The 20,782-nt window shown below is 42.1% G+C and overlaps 1 protein-coding gene across 1 annotated transcript; it reads left to right on the forward strand.

The window, feature by feature from the left end:
• Window positions 1-6,627: 6,627 nt before the first annotated feature.
• Window positions 6,628-16,015, forward strand: tmem222b (transmembrane protein 222b). Its single transcript, XM_080484151.1, has 6 exons — window positions 6,628-6,773; window positions 8,174-8,258; window positions 12,615-12,646; window positions 12,985-13,081; window positions 13,163-13,293; window positions 14,522-16,015. Exons 1-6 carry the CDS (start codon window positions 6,655-6,657, stop codon window positions 14,607-14,609), a joined length of 552 nt encoding a protein of 183 aa, XP_080340277.1. The 5' UTR covers window positions 6,628-6,654; the 3' UTR covers window positions 14,610-16,015.
• Window positions 16,016-20,782: the final 4,767 nt, after the last annotated feature.

A 20,782-nucleotide genomic window follows, 5' to 3' on the forward strand; every position in this document is an offset into this window, starting at 1 on the left:
TTTACATTTCTACTTATGGAGCAGGAAAGTTTGAGGGTTTTACAGGGTGAAGAGGAGAGAGGAGGTTAAATGAACCTTGTTGGAGTATCTAACCCATTGATCGTCTATCTGACTGAACTCCTTCTGCATCTATCTTTGGGACAACCTACGGCCTCTGAAGTACCAGCAGCCTCTCTGTGCTGGGTATCGATTACCACGGCTCCCGGGCTGAAGTTTTCCAAATGGGCATTATGAAATATGTACTTTTCTCCACAAAGCAGATTAAAACCCCACGTTTGAAATACCTGCTTTTAAAGTTTGTCCCCCGACCGTCCTGAAAATCCCCCCATGAATGGATTTGTTTTGTTTACATTTCTGTCAAAGCACTAAAAAACAACAGTTTGCAGATTAATGTTATAATTCAATGTTTGAAAACAAAAACAATACATATGGTCACCAAGCTAGCAAGCTTAAAATATATCCTTGGGGTACAAAGTATATGGAATGAATAATATAGGCTAAATATAGTCTTTAACCAAATAGAATATAGTTTATGTACACTGTTAAAATAAATAAAAGAAAAATACATTGTGAAAAGAAAAGAAAAATAAATATAAAACATAAAATGCAAAGATACATAAAAGTAGAAATATAAATATAAATTTTAAATAACATAAATGTAAAAAATAAAAATAAAACTTATCAAAATTCAAACTAAATATAAATATAAAAATGCAAATAACCAAAACTAAATATAAATATTAATATAAATTCAATCTAATGAAAAAAATAAAAATAAAAATTGCCTCCCATTGTTGCTGCTCTGTCATGAAAATGAAATACGATCTACTGAGAAGCATGAAAAAAAATCCTATTGTTTCTGGTTAATTGATCTGTCCTTAAACTTGAGGAGAGCGATACACTGACGGATCTCACAGGCAGAGAAACGGAGTTACTTACAACAAGGAGTCAGAATATGACTAATTATCAGGTTGTTGTTTCCCCATGGTTAAGAAAGTAAATCTATAATAATAATAATTGAATTATACAAGAATTGCTTGTGTATAAAATGATGTGCGGTTAATTCAGGCCCCGAAATACCCTGTGAAAAAATTCTACTTTTTACCTCCTTATCCTTTATGCCGCGTTCCGATCATCCTACACTCCGGAAAATGCTTCTAAAACCGTCAAATCGGACCTTCATTTCACTTCCTGGCCGTCCAGGGAACCAGAACGGCGAGCCAATGGACACTTGACATTTTCCTTCCTCCGAACCTTTGACTGAGGAGGAGGCCGAGTCGTCCTGTTTCGGTCCCCAAAGCGCCACATCTTCCGGCCTAATTGGGCCGGATGGCTCAGCTCGGTATCGAGGTGGCATTTTGCTGGAGTCCAAGTCCCTTCGTTTATCAACGTCCCCTTGCTTTTGCTGAGTAGTTTGTTTTTGCCCTTCGCACAATTCATCAGCTGCCAGCAGTAATGGGACCCTGTATGGAGCTCACGGGGCCCGGCGGGTCCCCCGGGTGGCTCTTTGTTTTCATTTCCACCTCAGATCACTTCTTCAGGAGCGGGGAGCCCGGCACCTCTGCTGGAGGATTTCTATTACAGGCTCTTTTTTTGCTATAAAGTGGGAAGAAGTCCCATTAAAGAGCTCCTGGGAGGACGACATTTACAAGAGAAGGTTTTTCTGCAAATCTTTCCAAAAGTTGGGTGACTGCAGAGGCCGACTGCGGTTTTCAATCGCACACATATATTAAATATTCAAATTCATTGAAGGGAAATATGGTGCAAACTTAATAATAAATCAAAGTAACCGGTATGCTCGAGAGGTAAACACTGTAGACGTCACGTTTAATTAAACTTCAGCCTTTATTAACAGACACAAGCATGAAATATACTCAATTTCTGAAATGTAGTTTCAAAATTTGCTGAACTCCTCATCTCATAAAACATGATTCGAAACCTGATTTTAGCTCGGCTCATTTCGCCGTCCACTTTAAAGATTTTTATTTGACCGAATTTCATCCTTTTCTTTTTTGCATTTAAGCCTTTTTTTTTTTTTTTTTTAACCCAAGAACGTTTTCAAGTGAAAACGCATTGATTTTTTAATTTTCGTTTCAGAGAAGTTTCACGTTTACGCGGCAACGTTTTGAAACTGATGACTGTTTACACAGAAATGCTGAAAACTATGTAGTTTCCATGTCGGGCCACTAGTAGGTGCTGTTGGTTGTTTTTGTAATGAAACTACAGACACATGCACGCAGAGAACGAAATGCATTTTCAGAGGCTCCAAGCACCGTTGTCATGGAAACACATCCCCAAAATGCAACGCGTTTTTTCAGCTTTCACAAAACGTTGTCGTGTCACTGGTCCAATATTCGACTGTATTTATTCTGTCCTCTTCTCCTCTGCCTATAAATAAATGATGAGGGTTCTCTCCTTCTGTTAGGGAGTCAACGCTTCCTCCCAAATTGAATTATGAAATGATGAATGGGAACTGAGCTTAACGTCATCATCCAACGCTCTTTGCATGAAAATAATTCATGTATTTTCTCATTTCCACCTTAAAATGTGATTAGTTTTCCATTACTTTAAGAATAATTGCAAAGGATGTTTAAATGTGATAAAAAATAACCTTATTATTTCCAATAAATTATCTTGTGCTCCTATTTTTGAGAAGCAAAGCGTCCAAAACTGGCAAGAAAACCCAAAATATGCATGTATTCATGTACATGAATAAATTGCAATTATCGTATTTTAAGCATTATTTTAAAGGCGACTTCAATCATGTGATGACAATTTTTGCTCTTCAAAATGCAACGACAATAAAGTCCGTAGGGATTTCTTACCTCATAAGGATCAACCAGGCACCATGTATGTAGTGTAGTCTGCCCACGGGGCACCATTTATGTTACGTTTTGGCAGTTTGGTGATCGATAATGATTAATAATGATCAAAGATAATTATTAATTATGTTACTGAAAATTTAAGGTGATCTGTATCAGATACCTCGGGAGCACCACCTGTTTAACAGGAAATGATTCAATTCAGTTATATCAGTCTCAAAAGATATACTAAAGAATTAATTAGGAATTTGAATTAATTGTTAAATCAATAACAATTACGAGAATTAACAGTAAAGCTTGAAGGATTTTGGAGTTCTTCACACAGAAGAGCTCGACATTTCATTCACCTTTGTGCTCATTAATAATACAACAAGTATGATTCTAAAAATTATATTTATTTACAATGAAAACAAATAAAACATAGATTCTAACTACTTATATACAATTTGGTGTGTGTGTGTCGAGAGAAAGAGAGGTGGAGGGAGTGTGTGTGAGATGTGTGATGGAACTACAAAACAAGATAGCGGATCACAAGAAACTACATTCAAAATCAGAATCAGTTTTATTGGCCTGATATGTTTAACATGAGGAATTTGACTTCAGTAGGAAGAAACTGTGCACTCTCAGTATAAGTGTAAACATTAAATAATAACAATAAACACAAAAATCTAAACAGTAATTAAAAACTAATATGTACAGGAGCTAAATAAGACAGTGGATAACTGATGAGTGACATGAGGTAGTGAGTATTTACAATATAGAATAGTGTAGATGGTCGTTAAAATAAATAATATGCATATAAGTACAGCGGCAGTGACAGTGACAGTTGTTCTGGGTGATTCAGCAGCAGCAGGTCGTCAGACATTCTGTGACTCAGCAGTTTTCATCAGAGTGACAGCCTGGGGGAAGAGGTTAATAACTGCTCCTGATATCATCATCAATAGAACTCAATCACTGTGATAGAATCAACACATCTTCATCAGAGTGAAACAGTTCTTTGCAGAGCATCAGGTTTAACTCCCTTAACGATTTGCATGGGACTGCAGTGTCTGCAGGACCCCCCGCTGGGTGTGAAGAAGCTCAGGCAGATTCCTGACTCAGACTTCACATGTCGTGTCCTTACGTCATGACAAATGAAGATTTTATTTCCTTAGAAATGAACCAACTTTTCTGTGTTCCTGTGAGAGCCCAACAAGTCCAGGCTTATTAATATCTATGTTATTACTTATTTGTTAATATTGTTGAATTTAAACAATTGGTCGTACTATTGGGGCTTCGCGCTTCTCTTGGACACCCTGAGTCATGAACGCTGACTATGATCCGCCCACACATGCTGCACTTATTGATGTTTGGGTTTGCACTGCAGGGTGTGTCTGCTGATTTTAGCTTTCTGAGTGTTTTCATTTGAACAAAAGACTATTTCAGACTCTCAATTAATTAAAAGCAAGTGATCCAAGGAACATAAATTACAATTTTTGAATAAAAAGTTAAACACAATTATGAGGAGAAGCTTTGTTTCATCACACTCTGGGGAAATTCAAACCTTACGGCAGCTCCAAGGTCGTATATAAATCAGAATCCCACAATATGCAGAGGACTATTTACTTTGTACTCTCTCGTCATGACTCAGCAGTAGTTGGATGAGTCAGCGAGGTGATGAGATTAAAGAGGCTGTGGACAAGTTTGTCACTGAGCGTGAGCAGAAATATCTGCAGCTCATTGTGACAAAGACCACAGAGCTGGTGGAGGACCAGAGGAGGAACAGGGTGGCTGTGTCCTCCGTCTCCATCCTGGTGGAGGGACACCAGGTCCTGGGGGTCCAATATGGCTGGGTTAAGAACACTGAAACTCTTCACAATAGAGGACATATTTATCTCCATGTCTCGCTGAGGCTCAGCTCCTTAAACATCTGCTGCTGCACTATGCTGAAGGCCGGTGAACGGACAACTCGTCCACAAAACTGCAAACCTGGACAACTCGTCCACGTGATTCCAGGAAACTCGTCCACGACTATTTTTTTCAGCATTACTGATTTGAAGGATTGGATTTTCAAAGTATATTTGACACATTTGGAAGGATTATTAAGTGTGTTTCACACAAAAACACAAGATATTAAGTATATTTGACAGAAAAACATAAACACTGGCAGCTGTCCAGAGCCAAACTCAACAGGGGCACCGTGGACCGGCTCGGATGCGGTCTTCGGTTTCCAGAAATGTATTTCTGAAAACAAATAAGCCATAAAGTTAAAACGCCGCTTCATAGATGACTGCGGGGTTAATACAGTAGCAGCGTTACACACTAAACATGATTAAAATATGACTGATTAAGTCATTAGTGAGGTGGAACGTGCAGCACACGGCAGTACCGAGGGTTCAGGTGTGGGGGGGGGGGGGGGTCAAGTGAGCATAGAAGACCATTCTTCACGAGAAACAAAGTCATATGATACTATACTAAATATATATGGGCATATACTAGGTACAGTATATGAAACATATCTAAAATATCAATTAGAAATAATATGTGAAACTACATTGTACAGGATTCATTTTCTCCCTAAAATTGTGAAATCCGAAGACGAGTTGTCCGCTGAGGGTGCTGTCCGTGGACGGGTTGTCCTACTTATCGCGAGTGCTGTCCTCTGAGGCGGCAGGCCGAGGGTGGGTGACACCAACAGGCTCAAGAAACGAATCAGTGTTACTCACATTCACTAGTTCACACACGCAGCAGAAGGAAGGAAGTTCAAATCCCTCCAATGGGAGCAACTTGGGGTTCAGAGATGAGGAATCAAATCTGCAATATTCCGATTGAGAGAAGACCACTCCACCAACTGCACCACAGCCGCAGATACTCTTTAGTCTGTTACTGTATTCTGTGTGGTGCAACAGCAATGCTGTAAATTAATTTCCCTCTGAAATTAAGGAGGTATACATATCCTATTCTATTCTGTTCTATACACCTACTCTTATGTGTGATGGCTTTGAGAATGTACAATATTATGCAACAGTGTGCAGTCATATCCAAGTAATCATAAACTGTATGATGAGATGTTACATAGTCATGAATACTCAGCATGAGGAGTTTTATCTCTCTGTTGCAAAACTAGTTTTACGTCATTTCTAAATAGGAAAGAAACCTGGTACTTTTGGGAGGGAAAATAGTTACAATAAGTAGTCATCTACGAAAACATTTTGTTTTTAAAGTGAACTGACATTAAGAACAACAATTAAAGAAAATAAATGGCCTGTTTGATTAAAAAAAAAAAAAAACGTAACTTATAACTCTTTTTTGTGAGCTTTTCAAAGTAAAAGAAAGTATATGATCGGTGAACATTTTATAAGATCAAACCTTGTTTGTGTTACAATGTTCAACAGATATAAATGCAATACAATCATTTTATACAAACGTGTCATGTCACAACATAAACATGAACAACAGTCGTCTCCCAATCGGAAGTTTGCAGGTTCAATTCCCATCTCTGCCTGCCCACCTGCCGAAATGTCCTTGGGCAAGACACTGAACCTTAAACTGCCTGGGTGATTGCAGAGTGAGTGGTGATGGTTGGAGAGGCCAATGGCGCAAAATGGCAGCCTTGCTTCCGTCATCCTGTGGTTACCTACGTAGCTTACCACCATCGAGTATGGAATGAATGAATAATGCAATGTAAAGCGTCTTTGAGTGTCCAGAAAAGCGCTATATAAAACCAATGCATTATTATTATTATTAATTTCTGTTACTTTGGTAGTCCGCACCGAGCATCCGGTTTGGTTGTGCTCCCGGCTTGACGGAAGCCGTGAGTGGGACAAATGAAGTTCACGCTCCACAGCTGGTGATGGCGGATGTTGTGGAGAAAGACACCATGAAGAATTACCACCTAGCGTCCGAGAAAATCAACCCGGACACCAGCCGCTACCCGCACTGCATTGTCTGGACGCCCATCCCCGTGCTGTCGTGAGTATCCGCCGCCGCGTTGTGAAGGACGAGAGTTGCGGGAGTGACAGCTGTAGGTAGCTTAGCTTTAGCATCCTATGTTTCGGATTAACTGGTTTCCCTGTTAACTGATGACCAACTTCCTTTACTGGCGCATGTCACAATAGACGTTAAAATCCCGTCGAAACTCTGTAGCTGTTCTGGTGAGCGCCTTGTTTCATCGCATTTACAGTACATTTTAAGAGTTGTGGTTCTTGTGAGTCTTATTTTAACATCTGCTGTCTTGTGGCAGAGGTCGGTCGTCAGTTAACAAGGGAACCAATTAATCCGTAACACCGTCAGGGAGCGTCATCCTGTTGCTGCTTCTTCCTTTTTCCTGGTTGTTGTTTTTTCACTCTGCTGCTTTCAGGAGGCGGAGAAATTAGGTTTATCGCTCATAACTTATACCACACATCTATCGCTTGCGTTTTCATGTGCAGGAATTTTTTTACTATTAAAGTAGCTGTGATTCTAACTAAATTAAACTAAACTAAACTAAATTCTGAATCACGATGTCTCTTTTCGAGTTATACAAACACTTTCTCACACAAGTCTTCTGTCTACGAGTCCATTTTCACCTTAGAAATATCGCAGAAGTTTGACCAAATGTATAAACGCCTACTTTAATATGTAGTTGATTTACTCTGGTGGTGCCTTCAATGAACTCGGAAAAAAGGCATTTCCCTGTTGGTTGCGTTCATGTGACAAAAAAATGCAAAACAAAATCACACAGATCTGTTGATAAACAAACATGTTATCATCCATAAACCAACAAACAGATGAAATGATGTGTTTAAGGTTGATTACACTCTTGCACACCATCCCCACAAACCTGAAACTGTGTTATCCTGGAACTTCTAATAACTTTCCTGTGATTCAGACGGTTTTCATCATGCTGTGGTGTTAAGTGACGTTACATTAACTTCTGAGGGATTTATGAAACTTTTCCACATGGTCAGATCGTGTATTTTTCACACTTAGTGCTGCCTAATTCCCAGTTTCCTATTTCACTTTAATGTACCCTTTTCTACTCTTCAATTTAGGCTCTTTGTAAGATATTTTCATTCAATTCTTTACACGATTATTAAAAAAATGAAAGTCCGCTCTTATTTGCATTGGTTCACAACCTTTTCACCATTTCTTTGACTTTTAGCCTTCATTAAAGGTGTCTTAAAAATAAATCAAACTGAAAAAAATACAAAATAATAAAGGCAAATTGGAAGCAAGATCATTCCAGCCTGATTTTCTGAAGTAGATAAATTGTTAGTTGTGTCATAAGTGCATGTCTAATTCATCAAAAACAGATAAGTGTATGAAAATGTGTGCATACGTGTTTTTTCCCCGTCCCACTCGGGTTAACTGTGCCGTGTCCTTCCATCCAGATGGCTGTTTCCCTTCATCGGTCATATGGGAATCTGCACTTCCACCGGCGTCATCCGAGACTTCGCTGGGCCCTATTTTGTCTCGGTGAGTGAAGACCGCAGAGTGGTTGTTTTGTACGTAAGGTCAATGTTCCTGTGGTCTTTTAGATGAAGATTGATAGGCTTTGAAAAAAGCAGTTTTCTTGTTGTTTTTTTAATAGTGCATCTTTAGAGCTATTACATCACTATATGGCACATATAGTTGCAGCAGTCCTGTTTGGTCTCAGGTTTAAGTTGCGTTTACCAACATTTTAATTTAGTTGCATTGTTTTTGCATTATTTCAGAAAAGTTTAGCATTTCTACGGCAACATTTTTAAAAAGACGTCCGTTTAAATAGAAATGGCAGAAAAGCTGAGAACGATGCAGTTATCATTCCAGGCCATGAGTTGGCGCTGTTGGTTGTTTTTATAATGAAATATTATGGATTATTTTGTGGTGTCTTCTGTGGTTATTGCCTCTGCCAAGGAAAGTTGCGGGGATGGTTATATTTTTGTCTGCGTGCATTTATTTATTGGTTTGCATGTATTTTAACACCTTTTCGCTAAATCTTCAGGGATGATCTGTCATCATCCAAGGATCAATTGATTAGATATTGGGACGTTCACGGCTAACCGTTTCCAAATAAATCCCCAAAAACTGTGAAAAAATGTCCCCTATGATGTCTCAGAAGTGGCACCTAATGGAGGATCAAAAGAGCCTCTGTTGCCGTGGAGACATAATGGAGGGCTGTCGCCATCTGCCAGCACACTGCTAACTCCGCCCCCCTTCTCCACTCTCACTCAATCACATGCCAACACGCGTTAATGATGCGTTCAAGTCCCTCAAAAGAATTGGAACCAACAGAACATCATCATTATCATATTTAACCTTAACATTGTGAGGTGGCCTTGGCGAAGCTTTGCGATCTATCGAGTGGCCGTTCACCGATCCATGTTTTTTCACTTGGAGGCTCTGGGGTATTTGTAGGTGGAGTCTTCTTCTCTTGCTCCAGAGCCTCCACACTTGCTAAAGCTTCATGGAGTTAGTGAGGTCTTAAGAGCAGCAGGAGACGCAGCAAGGTAGAGCTGTGATCCCGGTAGAAGTTTAGTCCACATTCGTGTGTGTGTGTGTGTGTGTGTGTGTGTGTGTGTGTGTGTGTGTGTGTGTGTGTGTGTGTGTGTGTGTGTGTGTGTGTGTGTGTGTGTGTGTGTGTGTGTGTGTGTGTGTGTGTGTGTGTGTGTGTGTGTGTGTGTGTGTGTGTGTGTGTGTGTGTGTGTGTGTGACATGTTTTCAGTTGCGCGTATGGGTTTAATTGTGAGCGTGTTTCATATGAGTGGCAGTAAACAGGAGAGATGTTACTATGTCTAGGACTATTATGATGTTTGAAATAGAAATACACACACACACACACACACACACACGAAATTCACCAAAACTCCTATTTTGAAGCATATATGCTGATAATAACCCAAAGCTGCTGAAACTGTGAGTAAACTTTGTTTCAAATTATTCTACAGTCACATGTTGTGTTGTCAGTGTAACATACTATGCTAAGTTCACATTGCCCACAAGATCGTGTACTATGTACTATGTTAGTAAAATCCCGTGAGAGTGTATGACGGGAGCTGAAACGTCACAGGATCCAAAATGGAGAATAAAATGAAGGCAGACATCGTCGTCGTTATTATAACCTCCTAGCTGGCTGCAAACTGTGGACTGGAGTTCCAGACTCATTACTCCTCGTCTCATTGAGACCCGCCTCCCTTCAGGAAATCCAGTCCACAGTTTGCAGCCAGCGAGCAGAGCAGCAGCAGGGAAACACTTGAGGAGTCGTTTCAGCAACAGTGAAGCAGACGAGGCTTCATGGATCGGAAATGTCCGATCCGTGAATTATGTTGATATCGGAACCCGGTACCGATACTGGATCGGATTGGCGCCGTCCCTATTGGCCGTTATGGCTTGTTAAGTCTTGACCCTGACTGCAGGGCCCTGGGTTTGGATCCTGGATGCACTGTAATGACTTCCTGTAAAAGACAGCAGCTATAAAGACGGTGTCTCTCTGGACGAGACCGTCGGGATCCGGCTTTATGATGCTGCAATGACTTCAGGTTGATTGTGTTGAAAACAACAAAAATGCTGAAATGTGAAATGCTGAAAAATGCTCCCCTTTAGTTAAAGTCCCTCTTTGTTGTTTGGGCGGCGTGTCCCCCCCCCGAGGGACTGGTTGCTCCCGCGGGTCCCCTGAGGCTCAGTGGATGTAAAGTGAGACGATAGGTGAGCGCTGAAGGTGTCCACTGAAAATCTGCTCGGGGTATCGAACACTCGCCCATTCATCATTTAGGCAGAGTAAAAGGTCAAATAACCCGGCGCTGCTACTTTCACTGCAGCTTTAAAAACCTTGCGGGTTCATCTTTTCCTCCGCGTTTGTATTCAGGAGGCACGTTTAGTTTCTGTAACGAGATGCAGTTCAAGGAGACTTTTCAGTGGCCTAAAGAGAAAAAAATTGTTTTCACATTAACTGAAAGCTGATAAAGAATCAAGCAAAGAAAAATAAACAAATCTTTAACCACTTGGCCCTGATGCTTTCTTTAGCCCCGTTTCCACAGTGCTCCTTGGTGCCGGTGCCGGTCGGGTGGGGTCTGCTATCCGTAACCAGACCCGTATCAGTGCCGCGTTTCCATTACACGGGGTTCGGTTTGAAATGTAGGCGGGGTTATGAACGGTTGTGTAATCACGCAGGATGTGACGCCATAACGGGAGGACATTTTCAAAAAAGTTTCCTGATTGCTGCAGAAGAACTGATTGGAAATGGCTGCTTGCTGGGAGAACAGGTCGTCACGGACCAATGAGCAGACGGCAGTGTTGAAGCTCCTCCCCCTCATATCCGGCACATTGTGCCTGGTACCCCAAGTGGAGGGGTAGGGAGAAATGGTTACCAATGGTACCGGTCGGTAACGGTTCTGAGTCAGTGGAAACGCACAACAACCGGTTCCGACCTGACCCGTACCGGCACCAAGGGGCACTGTGGAAACGGAGCTTTAGTCAACATGTTGAGTTGTCATGGTAACCTGAGGCGCCGCCCTTAGCGTGCGGCTTTTGAGTGATAAAGAAAAGCCGGTGTGAAAGCACCAACTTACGGTGCAGGAAGCAAATTGATCCGGAGGAACAAAATAAAAGCAGCTTTGTCTGTTTTACACTTTACATCAACATGCGTTAGTAACTGGGTGGAGACGTGGCGAGTCAAACATTCGTCCCATGAGGCCGCGAACAGCTCTCTGAGGCATTTATCATTTCTGCAATTTTCGTTTCAGAAAAGTTTTGTATTTATTCGGCAGTGTGTTGAAAATGACGTCCGATTACACAGAAGTGGAGAAAAAAGCTGAAAAAAAAAAAAACGAATCAGCAAAAAGCAGCGTTTTACCGCCGTTTCCACAGCGTCTTTCACAAAGTTCCACCCTGGGAGCCAGTAGTGTAAGTCGCATTAGAAACAACTTCTAAATGGAATAACTTTAGCCAATAAGGTAATAATACATAAATAGAGCTTCATTTCTTGGGAATAAAACTTTTTGCAGGTTTTGTTATTAAAACTAGATCTAGTGGGCGGGATAGGGGTTGTTTGCTTTAAAGTGAGAAAACTTCTACTATCTTATTACATTATTGGCTTCATTGTGTTCAGAATGGCCGACGTTATTATTGGCTGTTCTAAACGTACTTTTTATGTGCTCTAGTGACGCATATTCAACTTTATCCCGTTCAGGATGTTTCCTCGCATCCCTTTTATCACAGCAGCAGCCTGGAGAAGTTTTAATCTGCACAGTACGAGAGAGTTTAGAGGAGGGGGCGGTGTTTCTTTCTGGCCGGAGGAACTCGCTCACAAACAAACTTCATGGTGGATCCAGACTGACAGGATTGGAGGAACATTTCCTACAATCCAGCGAGTTCAGCTGCTCTCAGCGCTGCGGATCTCAACTGAAGATTGATTCATTATTAAACATGTAACGTCAGATTTCGGAATCATGATCAATATTTATAAGATTTTTGTTCTGGTTAAAACATTGTTTAACGTCGTTTGTATCCTGAAACCAAAAGGCCATATCAGCGGACTATTATATAAATCAAATTAAATTTTATTTATTTTCTCATAAAAGGAGGGATTTCAGTCAAAATATTAATTTTATTTTATCTTATCCAATTATATACTTTTTATTTAATCTTTTAATTATTATTTTCTTATTATTTTGGTTAAGTTTCATTTAACGTTGACATGTCCTGTACTCTCAAATATTTATTTTACACATTTCGTTTGATAAAACTCTTATTTTTAATCCGTATCACTACAGTCTTTTATATTATTGACTTTGCTTTGATATTTTTGTTTTAAATGTATTGAATCTTTTTTCTTTTTTTTTTTTGTCCCTGCAGGAAGACAACATGGCTTTTGGAAGACCGACAAAGTGAGTGAATTTATTTTTATTTATAACCATGAACAATACCCGTCTTTTTCTACACAATAATAATTATATTAATAATAATTTAGAAAAGAAATGTTATAACACACTTAACAGTTAAACATTCTCAAAGTTCTACAGGAAACATATAAAAGGTAAGTTAAATAAAAGAACAGATAAAAATGTTTTCAAAAGGAACACATAAAAGAGAATTAAGAGAAGTCTTTTCTAAAATGGCAGTTTTCTAGTGTTTGTTTAAAAACGCGTAGTTTGTGGGGCCCTCTAGTGGTCAGTGAGGGCGTCCTCTGACCACCCTGTCCCTTCTCCCTAACCTCTCCCACCAGGTACTGGATGCTGGACGTCAGTAAAGTCTACGCCAGCGGCTCCAACGCCTGGGACACGGCGGTGCACGACGCGTCCGAGGAGTACAAGCACAGGATGGTAAGGAAATCCCAGAGTAGAGTTTCGGGATCCACCGAATCGCCGCGCTAATCTGCTGGCGACCCTCTTGTTTCCCCTCAGCACAACCTGTGCTGTGACAACTGTCACTCCCACGTGGCCATGGCTCTGAACCTGATGCGCTACGAGAACAGCACCTCGTGGAACATGGTGAAGCTCTGCCTCCTCGTCCTCGTCCACGGAAAACACGTCAGGTGAGACGAGCTCCAGTACGTATAGAGAGAGCCCAACGGGAAATGGTCTCAGTCCGAGAAATTCCAAGATATACATGACGGTAAATACGATATAAAAAAAAAAAGACTTAACAAAGACAGCAATCTTTTGAAAATGGTGTAATTCTCCTGTAGGACCACTAGAGGTGCCGTTTATATGTACTACAACCACTTACAGTGAGGAACATAAGTGTTTGAACTCTCTGCAATTTTGCAAATTCCCCCACTTGGAAATTATGGACGGGGGTCCCTCACAGTGTATTTCCACTGTGAGGGACGGATTTAAAACAAAAATTCAGGTAATCACATTGTATGATTTTTGAACAATTTATTTGTATTTTGTTGCTGCACAAAAGTATTGCGTTTCAGAAAAGTTGTGTTTTCACTGCAAACCGCTTGTTGCCATAGTGACGACGGGGTCAACGATGATCGACCCTGATCATCAGTAGGACATTTTCATGAAATGACACAACTTTTCTGAAACGCTGCTACTGCACATAGTTGGTAATTGGTAGTTTTATTGTTGAGTCACCGCGGTAATAATAATAACAATCCAACTCCGTCTTCTGTCCATACAAATGTCCATGTTCTCGCTATTGTTAATGTTTGTGTCGTATTTGTCTCTGTGTGTATGTGTGTGTGTGGTTTCATAACAAAAACAACAAACAGCACCTACTACTGCGACTACAGGAGAACTACATCATTTCCAAAACGTTGCTGTGAAAATGCGAAACTTTTCTAAAACTAAAATGCAACGACGACGCGTTTAGACTTGAAATGTGTAAACAAGGTCCTCCGGTTGTTGTTTGTCTCTTGACGTTTGTTTCTCCTCCCTGCCGGTGGTGGCGGCGCCCTCCCGTCCCTCCTCCTCCCGCCCCTCGTCTTCCCGTCCCTCCTCCCGCCCCTCCTCCTTCTGTCCCTCCACCTCCCATCCCTCATCCCGTCCCTCCTCCTCCCGCCCCTCGTCTTCGCGTCCCTCCTCCTCCCATCCCTCCTCTCGTCCCTCCTCCCATCCCCCCTCCTTCCGTCTCTCCTTCCGTCCCTCCACCTCCCATCCCTCCTCCCGCCCCTCGTCTTCCCGTCCCTCCTCCCGTCCCTCCTCCTTCCGTCTCTCCTTCCGTCCCTCCACCTCCCATCCCTCCTCCCGCCCCTCATCCCGTCCCTCCTCCTCCCGCCCCTCATCCCGTCCCTCCTCCTCCCGTCCCTCCAGCTGCGCCGGCTTCCTGAAGACCTGGCTGCCTTTCCTGATGCTCCTGGGCGTCATCCTCACCGTGGCTCTGGCGTTCAACCTGCGGTGACCTGGCAGGCGGGTGGAGGACGCAGCAGGAGCACGGCCTCCCCCCACCCTCGCCGTCTTCGCCGGGGTCAGACGTGGGCGCTGACCTCTTGAACAACAGAGGGAGGGGGAGGGGCCGGCACACGGTAACTGAGGAGATATTCTTTATAGATAAACAAACTACTGTCCTCTGGGAGACAGTTGCTGGACGTGACCGTCCACGTGGTGTTTGGACACCAAACTGGAATACGACCCCCAACATCCATCTCTCCTCCGCCTGCAGCGACCAGGACCACAGCGGAAACTGTCCATCGTGCGTCTTCACTAACAGTTAAAACGCTGCTTCAGTTCTCTCTCTGAGGGGGAAACACATATCCATGCCTTACCGTCAGAGTTTTCTCTTTACCTAATAGATCTGAGGCTTTAATCTCATGAGTTCGTGCTTCCCGAGTGCCATTTTTCTACCACGGGAGCACAAAGTGTTGAAATCTTGGCTGCCTTTCCCGGGGAGTCGGCGGCTCTCGGTCCCGCCGGTTCTGACGTGGCTCTTCCACGGCGCCGCGACTTCTACCGAGACGCCCGGAAGCAGTTTGTGTTTTTTGTGCCGGTTCTTATTCACGTACGAGCTTCTGTGTTGGATATCAAGCGTCTTTCTCAGCGATACTCGCATCGGTACGATTGCCTGATTGTATCTCAATGAATGTGGCTGCGTTTGATATCGGGAGACACGGAGCCGCTTCGGGTTCTGTGGTCCAGTGCCAAATGGAGGAGGAGGGTAGACCGACCGCCACGTTACACATGGAAAAGATTGACGATCCTACAAAGGTTTTGATCACCAGGATTGGTGACGGTGGGTTTTCATTGGTCCCGCAGGTTAACGGTCTGAAGGATCCAAAGCTTTTCTTCTCACCAGAACACGGTGAAGAACCAAACCTGCTGAAGGTCGAAGCAGAACCGAGACTTGATTCTCTTTTTTTTTTTTTTTCAGCGCATGAATTCAAAACTACACTTCTTTCCTTTCTGAGCGCTTGTACCGATGAGACAAGTGTTCTCCGATGCCTTCGAGAATGGATGTGTGGACGAGGGACCAGTTTTATCAAAACATACAGAATTCAGGAACGTGTGGAGACGAACTGATGGAACCTGCTGTTAGGATTGAACTAATCTTTTTCTTTCTTTTAACTCTTCTCTTTTTTCCCTTTTTTGTAATTTTTTCTTTTCTCTTTTTTTCTTTTTTCACTTTTTTTCCTTTTCTCTTTTTGTGTTTTTGGAAGGAAAAAAAGAGAATCGGACAATTCTTGTGTTCAGTGTCGGAGAGGTTTTATTTTCTTCCGGGTTTTTTGGGGTTTTTTAGGAGAAAAGTTGAAGTCGGTGCCTACAGAGTTGCGTCTCTCGCCTCTGGTTGAATAAATACAGGCGATGGTTGGCACTCGGACTCCGTTGCCATGGCTGCGTGCGAGCAGATTCAAATCCCCTCATTGTTTGCAATCAAACAGAAACAAGGAGGGGAAAAAAAAAAAGAAGTGTTGAGCCGCCTCTTTGTCTGCGGCACTGCCAGACGCAGCAGGTAGCCGGGATCCTCAGGTGTGTGTGTGTGTGTGTGTGTGTGTGTGTGTGTGTGTGTGTGTGTGTGTGTGTGTGTGTGTGTGTGTGTGTGTGTGTGTGTGTGTGTGTGTGTGTGTGTGTGTGTGTGTGTGTGTGTGTGTGTGTGTGTGTGTGTGTGTGTGTGTGTGTGTGTGTGTGTGTGTGTGTGTGTGTGTGGGAACTCTGGATTAAGTGACAGTACACCGATAAACACTTTTCGAGTTCTGATTATCGTCCAAAATGGCGGCTGTGTGTTTACCGAGGATTGTTCCGGCATCAGAAGGGAGTTTAAGGCCTTTACACACCAGAGGCTGACAGATTGTCAGATTATTTCATCCAAAACCAAAAGTTGGATTATAAATAATCTAATGAAGACGTATGGGCTCCATTATCAGTGCTGCCACGTTCCACTTTGGGGTCTTTCTGGTGACGTCGTGCTGCTTCCTCGGAGTTCCTGGAATACGATCGCTTCCTCTCGGAAACTAGATTTGTCACGTTCCAGTTAATCGCGGCGTCGAAAGTCATAAAATCAAACGTTCACCTTCAATCTGTCCCGGTTCCCTTTCGATCTGATTTCATCCCGTTCTGGTTCAGACTGACGGAAAACTTTAAAACACTGCGAACAGCATGGAACTGAGTTTTATTCATTAAATTCTACAACACTGGGGGAGAAAAATAGGAATTCTACTATCTGGAAACTGGAAAGCTGAACACAGTGAGATCGGCGTCTTCTTCAATCTTTATTTCTTCATTTACTTTTTTTTTTTTTTGGAATATTTTCGATGTGAACGTTTCTATCCACAGAACATGATCCTTTATGTTTTGATTTAAAGGACGTTTCACAACATCGACTTCTCTAAAACTCCACCGCTTATCATATGAAAACTCACAGAACCGATTTGTTTTGCCAAAAGGATCCTCCATGTTTAGTCCATCGCTTCATTTATTCATCTTTGTGTAAGTACTCATGACAAAAACAAGAGAATGAAGCAGCGGCACTCCATCAAATTTACTATCTGTGCAATAGAAGTCCTGATGGGGAACCAAAAGAAAACCTTTGCTTCTATGTAGTTAGTAAACAGTAAAGAATAAAAGATAACGAGCAAATGTTTTGAAGAAAACAAACTCTGGATTAAAATCTAATCCTCTCTGGTACTGGACATAAAGCAGCAGTAAAATACTGCTCTGTGATGGTTAAATGAAAAGGTGCCACTTTTCATTAAGGTCCCGTTTTATGTCAAAATGAAACCAACGTTTCATCTTGGGCGTCCGTTAACATGATGATGGTCCTGGATGTCAACTTTTTGAACGTGGCGCCCAAGGTGGAACTTTTTGTGAACGCTCCAACTCTCGTCTCCATGGAAACAGGAGGAAAAATGCAACTTTTCAAAAACGCTTCAACTCTTGTCTCCCATGGTAACGGGGAAAAACGTAACTTTGCAAAAATGCTTCACCTCCGTCTCCATGGTAACAGGGAAAACGCAACTTTTCAATAAACGCTTCACCTCTGTCGCCATGGTAACAGGGAAAACGCAACTTTTCAATAAACGCTTCACCTCTGTCGCCATGGTAACGGGGAAAACGCAACTTTTCTAAAACACTTCAACTCTGTCTCCATGGTAACGGGGGAAAACGCAACTTTTCTAAAACACTTCAACTCTGTCTCCATGGTAACGGGGGAAAACGTAACTTTTCAAAAACGCTTCACCTCTGTCTCCATGGTAACGTGGAAAAATGCAACTTTTTCCTGAAACGCTGCTGCTGTGATCATCAGCGCCAACTTGCGGCCCGGCATGATAACTACATCGTCTTCAACGTTTCCGCCTTTTTCACTTAAACACTCGTCGTTGTCAAAACGTTGGCGTGTAAACGCGAAACTTTTCTAAAACAAAAACGACGCATGTTCATTTGAACCTTAAAGATGTTGACTCACACCATGAAGGAATACTGGTAGAAACATCTCAATTTGGGTAGTTTCTGGAAATTGATGTAAATATTTAAGACCAAAATCTCCAAACAAGCTGTTTTGTACTGATCTAAAAGCCTTTAAAATGCTTTTAGCTGGGAAGTCATTTGCGGTGGGTTTTTTTGTTATTGAGTAAGAAAAACAGTTGAGACGTGTGTAAAGGCCTGGGAGCTTCGCCTCACTGTGTGTGTGTGTGTGTGTGTGTGTGTGTGTGTGTGTGTGTGTGTGTGTGTGTGTGTGTGTGTGTGTGTGTGTGTGTGTGTGTGTGTGTGTGTGTGTGTGTGTGTGTGTGTGTGTGTGTGTGTGTGTGTTACTCTGCACAGGAGGGGGAAAAAAAGAAGTGGAAATGTGCTCATTACGCCTTAAGTGCTGTGACATTTTACATCTGTGTCCAGACTGAGTGAACGGCAGCAGCAGCACAGACAAAGAGGAAAAAAAACCCCTTTGGTTCCCTGTAATTGCGCTAAACGTCTTGGAAAACGGGGAGACAAAACTGCAGCGCTGAATGTGCAGCTTGTCCTTTTTAAGAAGCGGCTCATTCATTGCGGCTAATGAATGAACGGCCCTTTGAGATCAGCTGATTTCAAACATAAAACACCACCACGTCATTACTACTGCTTCCGACACGGACTGAGTGAGGATCCTTCTGAATGGTGTGAGCGGTTTCCTGCTGCGGTGCCTTCTTGTCTCCAGGATCCAGGACCTGGAATGTGGAGACCTGCCGTCCCGCCGACAAAAGACAGTCGGGACGCCGTTATTAGTGCCACTATCCATATAGACTCATACCAGCCTGCAATTTTAAGAAGAAAAAAAAAAAAACCTCTTTTGTTTCTTTAATCCCTCCAAAATGTCTTTTATGCTGCGGATCACACGCCTGGGGGGTGGGGGGGCGGGGAGGGGGGTTGTGTGAATGCGTGTATGACTTACAGCTATAACGCCAATAAAAATGTTTATTATTGTATACGTTTGTGGGACTTCCTTCATTGAATTATGACCCAGTCTGTGTGGCTGGGAGGCGGCCATGTTGACATTTCAAGGCTCAATAGACGTTCCATCCCACATCGACGTGTCTCAGTTAGACACTATATAGATATCTCTATATTTATATATGGGAAGCGTCTATTATATATAAATATATATATATATGTGATGAGAAATGACTAATATTAACTGCTATATATATCAATGTTTTAGTCTTTTCTGTGAAGGTTTGAATTGGTCACGTGTGTCTAAAAAGGCATTACTCTTCATCCACGGTCACTGAAATTTTACAAATGATTAAAATAAGGCGTCTAAATGGGAATCGTCTATCTGGGATGTCGCCTCTATAGAGACACATTCCTGCAGGAATCCTCCGAAGGTGTCAGAGTAAACATTGGAGGAAGACGAAGGGAAGTCGGTCGCTGCTTTGATATTCCACAGTCGGATGACAAAAAAAAAAAAAAAGGTCCCACTTGGTGGCCCTTTATCCTGCTGAGCATCGCAGGATTCATGAAAAGGGGGATCAAAGGCTCTAAAGTCTGGCCCCAGAGACTCCCCCTCCCCCTGGATCACCACACCACCTGGGTGGAGGGGGGGGGCCAGGGACGCATTCTTCAGGGTAAAGGTCCTCCAGCTCAGGAATTCTCACAACCGTCTTTTAAACTGACTCGTCCCGTCGAGCTCCAAGAACCAAACGGAGTCTTCCCAGATAGACGCCTCAATATAATAAGTTAGTTGTTTGTAGAATGTCAGTGACCGAGGATGTAAAGTATTTTTTACACATAAAGACACAGAGTTCCTTTTAAAAAGTAACTCCGTTTAAAATCACAGGCGGGGAAAGAAATAAAAACATTTTATATATATATATATATATATATATATATATATATATGTCGTCTATCTGGGATGAAACCAAGCAAACACACCTTGTGAAAAGCTTTTTTGGGGGTTGAGGTCAACCAGTAGATGAATTATGAGTCTTAATCTATATTTCTATACATATTCTGTACATGTCCACTCTTATAGGCACCGTGTGCATATTTTTCTATTATATTGTATTTTTATCTGCTTTTTTTTTAGTTCCTGCTATGTGTGCTTCTTTCTCTGTACTATCCTGTTGTACCACTGCAAATTTCTCCACATGTGACATAAATAAATGGATATCTTATCTTATCTTATCTTATCTTATCTTATCTTATCTTATCTTATTTCTATGGCGGCAGGATCATTTCTGGTGACAGATTCTTTGACATCAGAGTCAATCTTTCTCTCTCGCAGACAAAATGGCCCAAAAGGATCTTAAAATCCAATGAAAGTTCCTTGAGTGTCAGACGGCACACAGCATGTGTGTCACTTTGCTTGATGTCCCAATAAACTTGACACTGATGGGTTTAGTAGCTCAGTGGGTTAAAAAGAAAAGAAAGATTATTTCAGGGGAATTGTTAAAAGAAAACGTCTCCTTATGACTGTTTTAACAAACAAAGAGTTTAATAGCAGCGTGGGAGCCACATTTCTGTGGCAGTTACAGTGCCACCTATAGTCCTGGCTGACGTACTACATCGCTTCGGGTAAAATTATCAGTCTGTTTGTCTTTAAGCAAGATGACGTCAAAACTATAAAAACAGATCTGGTTGAAACTTTGACCACAGAAAGATATTAGGTCC

This window comes from Lipophrys pholis (assembly GCF_963383615.2).
Source record: "Lipophrys pholis genome assembly, chromosome: 17".
NCBI classification, from domain to species: Eukaryota; Metazoa; Chordata; class Actinopteri; order Blenniiformes; family Blenniidae; genus Lipophrys; species Lipophrys pholis.

Excerpts from the sequence above, each read along its gene's own strand:
- tmem222b (XM_080484151.1), top strand. The coding sequence starts at position 6,655 with ATGGCGGATGTTGTGGAGAAAGACACCATGAAGAATTACCACCTAGCG. Across the intron at positions 8,259-12,614 it reads CTGGGCCCTATTTTGTCTCG|GAAGACAACATGGCTTTTGG; the intron begins GTGAGTGAAGAC and ends TTGTCCCTGCAG. Across the intron at positions 13,294-14,521 it reads GTCCACGGAAAACACGTCAG|CTGCGCCGGCTTCCTGAAGA; the intron begins GTGAGACGAGCT and ends CCGTCCCTCCAG.